The sequence below is a fragment of the Epinephelus lanceolatus genome, chromosome 14 (genome assembly GCF_041903045.1).
Source record: "Epinephelus lanceolatus isolate andai-2023 chromosome 14, ASM4190304v1, whole genome shotgun sequence".
NCBI classification, from domain to species: Eukaryota; Metazoa; Chordata; class Actinopteri; order Perciformes; family Serranidae; genus Epinephelus; species Epinephelus lanceolatus.
The window spans coordinates 33950614-33963051 of NC_135747.1; the positions used below are offsets into that span (position 1 = coordinate 33950614).

The 12438-nt window shown below is 39.7% G+C and overlaps 1 protein-coding gene across 2 annotated transcripts; it reads left to right on the forward strand.

Moving 5' to 3' along the window:
* The first annotated feature begins 185 nt into the window (after positions 1–185).
* Positions 186–7448, forward strand: dhrs12 (dehydrogenase/reductase (SDR family) member 12). 2 transcript variants are annotated; one of them, XM_033613972.2, is made up of 10 exons: positions 186–346; positions 2565–2698; positions 4046–4128; positions 4434–4526; positions 4610–4691; positions 4831–4892; positions 5054–5158; positions 5246–5336; positions 6183–6320; positions 6692–7448. In XM_033613972.2, exons 1-10 carry the CDS (start codon positions 291–293, stop codon positions 6802–6804), a joined length of 957 nt encoding a protein of 318 aa, XP_033469863.1. In that variant the 5' UTR covers positions 186–290; the 3' UTR covers positions 6805–7448. The 2 variants fall into 2 exon arrangements, with proteins under 2 accessions (XP_033469863.1, XP_033469871.1); XM_033613980.2 differs by lacking the exon at positions 2565–2698 and having other exon boundaries at positions 196–346.
* Positions 7449–12438: the final 4990 nt, after the last annotated feature.

Sequence of the window (12438 nt, forward strand, 5' to 3'; positions counted from 1 at the left end):
TTCCCCCTTTGATATATTTCTATTTGAGCTCATATTCGTCTGTTAAACTCCAGACCGCCACGTGTACTGCTGTGTATCAGTGCTGACGCTCACAGGTCATGGCTGCAGATGTCCACCAGGGGCGCTACAAAGCCGTTTCAAATCTACTTCCGGTGGTCACCCACGTGACTCCCCTCCTCTCAGACTACATAACCAGCGTCAGTCACTCTTACGAAACGTAAACATTGGACTGTGTTCACAAAGAGCAGCCTGTGGACAGATTTAGACACATTTGTGTTAAAGGAAATAAAATGTCGTTTTACAGGAACGTCGTGTGGTTTGCGAAAGGACTGCAGGAGTACACAAAGTAAGTGTTTATTATTATTTCTACTGAGACTTTACTCAGGGTGAAGTTACTCAGGTGTGTTGCAGTTTTTATGTAACATGTAACATGTTTCTAATCCTCCTGAGGTGGTACTAACCTTGAAGTGTCTCCAGATAGCAGTCATGCTTGAAGCACATAGTTATAATATTCAGGTATTTATGGTTGTACAGGGTTACATGTTAACTGCAGTGGTTGCACAGTGCTGCAGTTTATTTAGACTAGTCTGTAAACTGTCCAAAAATAGCCAGTAGTGGAAAAAGTACGTAGGAGTGAAACCACAATGTAAAAATGCTTTGTAATAAGTAAAAGTCCTGCATTCACCATCGTGCTGAGGTGAAAATAGAAGCATAAAATAAATCTGAAACATACTCACGCTGAAAATCAGAATCAGAAATACTTTATTGATCCATGAGGGGAAATTATGTGCGTTACAGGTACTCCTAGCAAGAGTGGAAAGATAAGTGAAAATATAAGAAATTTAACAAGAGTAATTAAAAATATATAGTTCAGATAAACAGGATTATTAACAAAAAATAAAAGTAAATATATATTTATATATATATATATATTTATATTGTAACCTAAACAAGATTATTTACACAATATATATAGTATAAATAGATAATACACAGAATATATACAGTCAAGGTGAAATGGGGTTATTGCACAAGTTAAATTATTGCACATGTTGACAGTGTGTGAAAAAGTCTCAGGGCCACTCAGAGGGAGGAGTTGTACAGTTTGATGGCCACAGGCAGGAATGATTTCCTGTGGCGCTCAGTGGTACATTTAGGTGGTATGAGTCTCCCGCTGAAAGTACTCTTGTGCCTGACCAGCACATGGTGGAGTGGGTGTGAGACATTGTCCAAGATAGTTGGTAGCTTAGACAGCATCCTCCTCTCTGACACCAGTCACACTCCGTTCCCACGACGAATGTTGGGTGAAAGTGATGTATTACCGTGTAGCATCACAGCTGGTAGATGTGGGGATAATTTCAACTACCTTCTATATTGCTGCTGGGGAGCTGAATCCATTTCTTTTCATTTCATATATTTGACTCAAGTCCATATCAGATAGCAGGGATGGGCAGTATTTCTATTACTTGTATTTAAAATACAATTACATTTGAGTATTTTGTCATTTGTATTTGATAAGTCCAATAAAAACCAAATGTAATGTGTAACAAAATTCTTTTGAGTGGAGTAATTTTGTATTTAAAATACTCAAAAAACTTTCTCCTCGAATCAAAAAAACAAAAATAATAGGCTACACATTCTTATAATACTGGATGTAACAATATTTTTTACTTATCTCTATGTTTTTTAAACTTGGGCCATTCTTCAATGACCTAGTGGTCAGTTTTACTGGACTGTGCATAACATAGGAAATTGCATGTTGTTGTGGTTGATGCTTGGGATGAGTATGCTACAAATGAATTACCTTACGTGGGATCAATAAAGTTGTCTGAATCTAAATCTGAATCGATAAATAATATTTTATGGTAGCCTACATGTCCCTAGCTTTTTTTTTCTCTTTTTCATTTGAAAAAAGTTGAAATTCATTCATATGTTATTATCACAGTGTCTGTGAATATTTTATTTGTTGATACAAAAAGTGTATGGGCTGTTAAGTCTGGTTAATAAATATATATACACATATATACACACACACACACATATATATATATATATATATATATATATATATATATATGTGTGTGTGTGTGTGTGTGTGTGTTGTCAGAATGTACTTCTTAAAAGTAAAATAGGGAAAAATCTGAAGGGTTTGTTATTTCTAGGTTATTATGTAATGGTTTCACTGGTCTGGTCCACTGGAGATCAAACTGGGCTGTGTGTGGCCCCTGGTACAAATATGTATTGTGGCTCCAGACACATTTTTAACAATAAATTTGGCCTAAAATGTCTCTTTTGATAGCAAAGGTTGCCGACCCCTGGCTTAAATAATTACTCAGTTAGAAAAAAATATTGTCCATTTTGTTTCTGTGGATGATTAATTGATTATTAGAACTAACTGTTCCAGCACTGTCCATTTGTCCTTCAGTGATGCAGTCTTCAGGAGGAAATAGCAGGCAGCACACTAGAGTGTCTCCACCTCAGTATTACATCAGATGTGTGTGTGTGTGTGGTAATATCGGCGTCAGTGTTTGTGTCAGTGTATTAACATGCTCCTCTTTTAACAGGAGCAGCTACGAAGCTGCAGCGAAGCATTTTGCTCCAGCAGACCTGGATGTGAACCTGAATGGGAGGTCCTTCATGATAACAGGGGCCAACAGTGGCATAGGGAAAGCAACAGCGCAGGAAATAGCCAACAGAGGTGAGCCAGGAAGCCCCACCACCACCTCTGTCACAACCCTTAAAGTCAGGGGTGTCAAAACTCATTTCAGTGCAAGGGCCACACACAGCCCAGTTGGATCTCCAGTGAGCCAGACCAGTAAAACCATTATATAATAACCTTTAAATAACAACCCCTTAAAAGGTTTCCCGTTTTTAGTGTAAAGAAGTCTATTCTGAAAACATTTATCCATTTGCAAAACAAATGACGAACAGCCCGCAATATCCTGAGACAAATGTGTGCAAATTCAACAGTATGTCTCAGTTTTTCTACAACTCACTTTCATTACATTGGCATTTTTTTCAGTCTTTAAAGGGACAGTTCACCCTAAAATCACACATTTTTCCTCTTACCTGTAGTGCTATTTATCAGTCTAGATTGTTTTGGTGTGAGTTGCAGAGTATTAGAGATATCAGCTGTAGAGATGTCTGCCTTCTCTCCAATATAATGGAACTAGATGGCACTCAGCTTGCAATCTGGAAATCCATCGGTAAAAACAAAACAAAAACAAATGATTTTTTTCCCTTCCTTTACCTCTGGAGGCACAGCCCGGAGTTTTTCGACTAACGGAAGTGCAGGGGCCTCAGCGATTGCTCACACCCTTCACTTTCGGTGGTGCCCCCAGGGAATCGCCGTGTTGTTTACAAATACTTAGGGTAGAAAACCAGCAGAGTTTAGCTATATATCCATTTTTCATGTCACTATATCATCGTGTAGACTAATCTGATGTTTGTTAAGTCTATAAACACAATGATTGAACAAACGTTACTATTTCTGTGTGCACGTTTTGTAATTAATTGTAGATTAGCTGGGCTAACCGTTAGGTGTTAACATTAGCCGTTAGCGGTGTCTGTAATAACCATAGACTGTATAAAAATAAGGTAATAACTCTTAGTTACAACATGATTGAGCTAGCAAAGCAGTTTTGTGTTGCTATGTGTGGTATTTATTCAGTTTTGGGAAATCACGATGTCTAGAAAGCATCAGTGGCTGCAGCTGACAGGGACAGTTAGCAAAGCTAACATCAGAACGTCATCTGTTAAAAGCCTCCTGTTGTCGGATACGACATGAAACTACTCCAGTTAACTCAATCATGTTGTAACTAAGACATCCGCTGGAAAAAAAAAAAATTCACTTTGACGAGACGGCGTTTTGGGTGGAGCGGTCGCTATGGACACGGAGCTTGCTGTTTCTGTAGGTACACATTTCCTGGGGACACCTGCATGTCTCGGCCACGCCCCCTCCATTGTGATTGGCTAAAATGCAGCATGTTCAAACTCAAAGTTTGCTGGCTTATTCCCTGACATGTGTTTACTTTTGTTTCTGCAGGAGGAACCGTTCACATGGTGTGTCGAAACAAGGGGCGAGCCGACGCAGCCAAAGATGAAATAGTGGAAAAAAGTAAAAATCAGGTGAGAAATCTGTCCCAGAGGAGGGAAGGAGAGGAAACTTTCTATGTCAAAATCAAAGGTCAAACAACAGAGGGTTTCATATGTTGGCAAATTTGTGATTTTGGGTTAAATGAATAAACTTCATTGAGCTGTAACACATTACGTTACATTCAGGTGCAGCTTTTTTGACGCTTTTGTCAGCAGTGCGACGGTAGCAAAAGTTCTACAAGTGTGTATATTACATATGGAAAAGTCATCTTCTTATATCCCTTCTTTTTAACATAAAGTTAAATTATTAAATGATTACGTTTCCTGTTTGTTCCCAGAATATTCACGTCCACATTGTTGACATGTCCAGTGCAAAACAAGTGTGGGAGTTCGCCCAGACCTTCTCACAAAGCAACATCCTACATGTACTGGTAGGTGCTCTGTAGATCCCTGTTGGTTCACCTGTTACACACACTGGTTTGTGAAGTAGTTTAAACTCTTGTTGTGTTCACAGATTAACAATGCTGGCTGTATGGTGAACCAGAGGGAGCTGACTGAGGAGGGCTTGGAGAAGAACTTTGCCACAAATACGCTCGGTAGGAAAAGTATTTCTAAATTCTAGTTTCAATGTAATATCTGAGTCTAAGCACCGAATCAAAAGCAATACTTTATGAATACTTGTCTATTGCAGACCAGTGTTTCTGAACTCGCCTCCGTGCTTCTCTTTATTTTCAGGTACGTACATCCTCACTACAGCGCTGATACCCGCACTGAAGAAGGCTGAAGACCCCAGAGTGGTGGGTTGAATGTCAATCATCATGTCAAAAATTATGACGCACAAAAACGTTTAAAAAAGTCAAAGATGCTCTTATTGTCAGACCTCATCATAGACAGGCACACTGTGTAAATCTCCTGCTTTATTAAAAGTAGACATTAATATCTGCAACTCTCCTCGCAGGTCACCGTGTCGTCAGGCGGCATGCTCACACAGAAGCTGAACGTGGACGACCTCCAGTTTGAGAAGGGGGCGTTTGACGGCACCATGGCCTATGCCCAGAATAAAGTAAAGCAGACTGATTTACAACAGCACAGTGTGATTGCAGCCTGTGTTGGTGTTTGCTGACGTGTTTTTGTGTTGTCGTTTGAACAGAGACAGCAGGTGATCATGATAGAGAGGTGGGCGACACAGCACAAAGAGATCCATTTCTCCTCCATGCACCCTGGCTGGGCTGACACACCAGGTACACAGAAGAGAAGTCATTATATCATATGTAACTGTCAGAAAAATAGTGAAAAAATGGCCACTGTAAGAGTCCAGAGATTGAGGTGGAATCTTCAGATTGCTTGTTTTGTCTGAGCAGTTGCAGTTTAGCCGTAGTAGGGCCCCTCATCAGTAACACTGTTAACACTGTGCTACATTACAGAGAAATACAAAACTGTACTAATGAACCTTCATTAATATAGGCCTATATTTTATCTACAAGTGCACGTCACACACTGAGCGAGCCGCCTGTTAATGACGCTGTGGGCTAATGGGCATGTAGCTACTTCCATGTTTCAGATGATACGTCATGTTTGCAGTCGACCAATGAAGATGAGTTTACATATCACCTTGGGTTCGTCCTTCACCTTCTCAAAATCATCCCACACTTTGGATTTCCTGCCCGACATGTTATTAACTAGCCTGTGGAGGTCAGGCTCTGAGTGCTACTGTTGTGCCTTTTTTGTGCCACCCATCAAGAGTGCGACAGCAGGTTGCATCTGAGATTGCTAAGCAACCTTAGCCAGCAGTGTATAACCACTACCTTATCTGTAGTGCTCACAGTATTGAAAGGTTATCTTAAGAATAAAACCGCAGCATCTCCCCGCAGAAACAGTGTTGTAGTTAATTCGCGGGCAGTTTTCATTTTAACTCTATAGTTGCTTGGATAAGCCTGTTCTAAACACATCTGCATACACTTTAATATTACTGATAATAACCTGTCAGACTAAGCAGAGCCTCTTTGTTTTCATTTGACACTAAATAATGTAAATAGCACCTAGATGTGACAGAAAACGTCGCCTCTTTGATGTTTTGCTTCCTGCAGCCGTCCAGACGTCCATGCCTTCATTCCACGCTAAGATGCAGTCCAAACTGAGGACAGAGGCCATGGGGGCCGACACCGTGGTGTGGCTCGCTGTGTCTGCAGCCGCCACAAAGCAACCCAGCGGACTCTTCTTCCAGGGTCAGAAATCACACTCACTCTCTCTGGAACTTGAATAATAATAATAGACGAGGGGGAGGTCAAAGCAAATTGTGTTTTAGATAGCATTTTGTTGGAGACTTCAGAAGCAGACTCTAACTAATATTAAACCAAATGAAGGCCTCTTGTAAAGGAAGGAGAGTGACTGTGACATTATTATGATGAGTGATTCACTAATCAAGGCCGTTCCTCATCAGCGTTCATGTTTTTATGACACTGCAACAGTTTTAAATGTAAATTGATCCTGACGTCTGTCTTCAGCTCCTCACATATTAGCATCATGTGCAGCACCTTTGTGTAGTTTAGCATCTCTCCTGCTGCCGTCTCATGTATTTCCATAAAATGTCTTCTAGATCGCAAAGCGGTGGCGACACACCTGCCGCTGGCCTTCTCCCGGCCCACGCCGCAGGAGGAGGAGAAGCTTCTGGCTGCGCTGGAGGAGTTCGCCCTCAAGTTCAAACCTTAATACCTCTGGAAAATGCACTTAAAGCCAAACACTCCTAAATAATTATTATTAATGTTTACATGATTATCAACCATGTACAGAATGCTTTTTTACAAAGAACAAACTCTCACAGTGTGCTGAGGTCGTCTTAAGAAAACAAGAAAACAAGAGTTTTGTGCAGTTCTTTTGGGTTTTATCTGATGAAAAATTACGCTGAAGGAAAATCAAAATTAGCATTTTTTAAATGCACTTAATAGAAAATACTGTGTACCTCATTCATCAAGCCTACTGTGGGAAATATATCGATCAGGGCCTAAATACACTGATCAGCCAAAACATTAAAGCCGGTGACAGGTGAAGTGAATAACGTTGATCATCTCCCACTCCACAGAAACTGCTCAGGAATGACCGGAGGAACGTCACAAAGAGCTATGGGTGTTAATCTGGCCTCCAAATTCTAAATTTGTAAGAAAATGATGTAGTTATTCACTTCACCTGTCACAGGTGTTAATGTTTTGGCCGATCGGTGTAAATGTAACACAGTTATGCATGTTTGTATATTAATTTCTGTAGAATATATTGTTTAATTGCAGGCCATTATGTTTGGTAACACATTGTCTAATTCATGTTCATTATTGTCAAATAAAATGTATTTATACACTTTTCTTTATTGTCTGCGTCCATGTGTGTCCTGACTTCAAAGTTGTAGGCCTGCTGTGAAACTGCACCTACTTAGGGCAACAAAAAAAGTTTATCTTGGGTGCATGAGTACAATGGACAACCAAGAAAGGACGGCTGAGAGGATACAACACACTAATGCAACTGGGCTGGACAGATACATGTCTATGTCAATTTATTTAGAACATCTGTACAAAAAAAGAAAGGTGCTCGAAGTGCAAAAAAATATAAAAATTGGACAAATCAGCAGCAAACATTTCAGTCCTTGATTATCTTCAGTGCTACTGACTTTCTTTAAAGTGCACTAAACAAAAATTTAAATGTAACACTTTTTTTGCTCCTATTTATCTGGTTAAAGTTAAAGAACCGAGACTATTTTAAGCACTTGACTGATTTATTTTGGTCTTAAATTTGTTAAAATCCATGTCAGTGAGCAATTTTCTTTTCTTTTCTAAGAATCCATCCACCTGACAGGTGTGGCATATCAACATGCTGATTAAGCTGCATCATTACTGCACAGGTGAGATGTTCACAATTAAAGGCTGCTCAAAAATGTGCTGTTTTATCTTTAAAAAGACATTTACTAGGATTTCACAAGACTAGCACTACAGATTAGCATTTTTAGCCCCACAGAATCAGTCAGTATCTGGTGTGACATCATTTGCCTCATGCAGAGCGACACATCTTAACACAGAGTTGATCAGGTTGTTGACTGTGGACTGTTGGCCCACTCCTCTTCAGCAGCTGTATGTAGTTGCTGGATATCGGCACTTCAATCCTGAGGGAAAAGAATGTTTATGTACATGCAAACAGAATTTTGAGAAATGTGAAAAAGTGCTCACTAACTTATTTTGACACAAATGCATGACCAAACTTTGCAAAAAATGAATCTATTAAGTGCACAAAAAAGTCTCAGATCTCTAACTCAAACCTGTGAAATGTGGGGGGAAAAATGTGTTTGTATTTTTGTTCAGTGTAGATTTGCAGTAGAGTTCTCCAAGGATGATGTTTTTCCGTACGCCGACACAAAAGTTAGCTTCTCTCTGGTGCCCTCATCAAAAAGCCAATGGGATTTTTCCATTGGGTTTTGGATTACTGCAGAAAATAAGCTCTGTGGCGAACAAGTGTTTATAATACTTAAAAGTTTTGCTCAGCAAGATAATCTTCACAAATAAGATCGACACCACGATCGAATGAAACCGTGTTCGGCGTGACGTTCTGTTGTCTCACTTAGCCTGTTGTTAGCAATCGCCTTTTTAAAGAAACATAAAAGATTAAAAAATCATGAACAGGGTCATGTTTTATGTGGTGGAACAAAATGTGAAAGTCGCCTAAGCAGAATTTATTTCAGGCATCTAACTAAAATCCCATTCTAAAAACCCACTGACTTCGAGACGAGAGAACCAGGAGGAGAATTTGCAAATCCTAGGATAGCAATGAAATGGCTGCCTTATTCTGCCTCTGATTGGCTTACTAGATATTCTTACCCTAACTCATAACTAATCCCACTCCTCTTGCCTAAACCTAATCAACCAACAAAGAAAACAAGTAGTAGTCAGTCAGGGAGTGAACTTATGATTTGCAAAATGCTAATTCATTTCCTTGGCCCTGGGCTGGAGTCATCTGTACCCTGTTTCTGACAGTTCACTGAGAAAACCACAAGTAAAATGATGTAAATGATACATATGTCAAAATAATTATTAGTGACTGTTCTTAATGTATTGTGCCACAGACTGTGACTCAGAAGATTAATTTGTATTTTACATGGTCATTTTTTTGGACATGTAAGTGTTCCTTATTCTTTTTGGTACTTGCTGTATTTTCCCTTTTCCCAGTTAATTTCAGCTGAATGTCACATTTGCCCTGAGTTGACTGCAGTGTTATTCGGATCACCTGTTGAGCAGCAGTGTGTGGAGACGGACTCCTGAGTGAGAATTGAGAGCAGCTTGGTGCATTCTCCCTCTGGGCCAATCAGGGTGTGACGACGCTCTCTCTCAGGGCTTAAGAGAGGTGGAAAAACACACACTCAGTGCATTCTGATCCTTCCTCAACACAAGGCAGACCACATGTCAGCAAATATTGGCAACCAGAAACTCAACTCAAGGCCCCTTTGACACTTTTTTGCTGTGCTGTTTGAGGGTGATTTTGTGCACTCCTAAACCTACATGTAGGGAACATAAAAGAACCTTTCCACCAGGTTACCTGCATCAGGGCAGGTCTTTGTGGTTTTTGGGCAAGAGTTTTGCTCGCCTAACGGTCACCAGATACCTGCAGGCATTTTGTTTTGTTTACTTAATAATTTTCATTGAAACCAAATGTAATCGCCAACTCCCTTAAGGCCCCTCTCATCTCATGGGCCCCAGTGCAACCACACTGCCTGCACTATCTACTGTATATTTACGTCTCTGATTAAATTTAATCCTCAAGGCAGTGTATGTTTTGAAAATTACCTCTCTGGCAGACAGCAGAGTGTAAAAGTGGGTAATGTTAGATCAGAGTTTTTACAAATAATAAACGGTGTCCCACAAGGTTCAATCTTAGGACCAGTCTTGTTCACTATTTATATAAATAACTGAGTCTTTACAACGCTGTAGCGTCCACTTTTATGCAGATGGCATTATTTTACACAGTTGACCTGAACAACCTGCAGCTTTCTTTGTGTTTTGCAAGACGCTCTTATAGATCTCAAACTTGTGTTAGATGCAAATAAAATAAAAATGTAAGCTGTTCTTCAGAGCCAAAAACATTGACTACAGAACTATAGTACAAATATGCATTTTAAATGGTTGTAAGATTTGTTTCTCCAAGTAAATATCATTTATACTGTGGCTGGGAACTGGTTCTCAGGCTTCTTCCCAACCAGCTGAAATCTGGGGAATCAGTACAGCCACAGAATCACGTGTAAGCTCTTTGGATGCCAATTCAAGCAATCTTGAATAAATTCACAGTTACCTACTTTCAGTTGAAGGAGGCTGCAGTCCAAACAATCAGTAACATCACTTAGATTTAATTTTAGAGCGTGAATTCTGATTGTGATTGAACATTTTACTAAATGAGCCTTGGGAAATGAGGGATTTGTGGCACAAAGACGCACAGCGGGAAACTGCAGAGCTGCAGAGGAAGATGAACAGAACAGAAGTAAAACAGGGAAAAATTACCTATACTTCAGTTTTGTTTCTGTAAAAATCTACTGTATGTAGATGTAGATAAGTACAATCTGATTAAACACACACACATACACACACACAAAATAGGTGGAGTAGGTGAACCTGCTCTTTTAATAAGTCATTTATACATACATGGTTACATTAATGGACACACTGAAACACACAACAATGTCTGTTATCTTTCCTGCAACAGAAAAATAGACCACTGGCCTCAGATGAATTGACGTTGACTGCAATTGAAGTTAGGGTACTGTTTATCCAACAACTCTGTGCAGTCTGTGATATATCAAATTTTTGCTCATTTAAAGCTCATATACTTTACAAGATCACAGGTACTTATTTTGCAGAGCTGTGTTTTAGGGGGAGTTTAGGTGTTTTTAGTATTATTCCAAGCAGCCGCCGTTTTACATGAATTTCAGCAGTGACGATCAATGAGCTGGAAACAGACAGCGTATTTGAAAGATTTGCAAAACACATCCTCAAAACCTGAAACTGTACACCATGCAGTTAAAACTGGTCTAAAAAACCATTAAATATACCGCACATGATTTGTACTGTAGCTAAGAAGCTAAAAAACTGAGGAAAACACTGGCAGGGTCCTATAAAGAGACAGTCCAGATCTTTTCAAGTGGGTTGTATGAGGTACTGATGCATAGTTAATGTAATATGTATAGTAGATCAGTTTGTGCGCCCTCAGTTTGGAGAAACAGGCAGACGTACTGTCATGGAAGCTAAGCAATGTACTGCCGTGGACTGGGGCAGCAGCAGAACGTATTTTAGAGAGAGTTAGGTAGTTTGTTATTGTGTGACTTCAGCGTTTAAAGTGGTTGGTTTGGATTCACCGAAGTCACACAATGACACAAACGAACTAAGTAATCGAGGCAGCAGTAGACGAGCAGCTCCCACTTTGAGCGAGCCTAAATTACTGGTTTTGTTAATGGAGTTTGGTGGTTTCGATGAGAGCATACATGGCGAACTGAAAGAGTTGATTGCTCCTCCAGCGGAACGGGTTCTCAGTGTCAAGATAAAGCTGTGAAAATATTCTCAATAAAGCGTACATTTAGACAGATACAGATTTTTTTCTGTGGCTAAAACGTTTTGTTACTCCCCCCGCTTCCACACGCAGTACATTGCTTAGTTTCCATGGCAGCACTCCTGCATACTTCTGCAAAGTGGGAGTGTGCCGACCGCTATCTACTGCAGGTAATACACCAACTACCTCATACAACATCACTTAAAAAATCAGAACTGTCCCTTTAAGATCTACGTACCCACAGGCTCACATTCATGAGTAAACAGCTGCTATAAATGTACCTTTATGGGCAGATGTGAAAGTGCAAACAATTTTTTTTTTCATGAACAGTCAAGCCTACAAGTTTTAACAAAACCTTATTTTCAATCTAAATATCAAACATCTTTGGGAAATATTCAGTGGGCTTTGAACATGAGAAGATCAACCATCTGATCATTAAAGCAAAATCTTGATAATCACAAAAAACAAAATCATATTCTCTCTTCACAGCAGCGATTTGTGACGTATTTCTGCTTTTTGATTCCAGTGCATTGACATAAACGTCCGTATACAGTATTGTGACAGTAACAATGACGACAAAATCAAATGTTCATCAGTTTCCTTTCAGTCCTGATACGCGATGTGTGAACGTGCTGCCACTGATTAGCTCGATGACATGTGCGTTTGCATGTCAGAAACATTAAGACCACACTTAGAATAATAAATAATCTCATAAAACAGCCGACAGTAGAAAACATACGAGGATCAGCAAGCAGTCTGATTGGTTAATTAACAGAT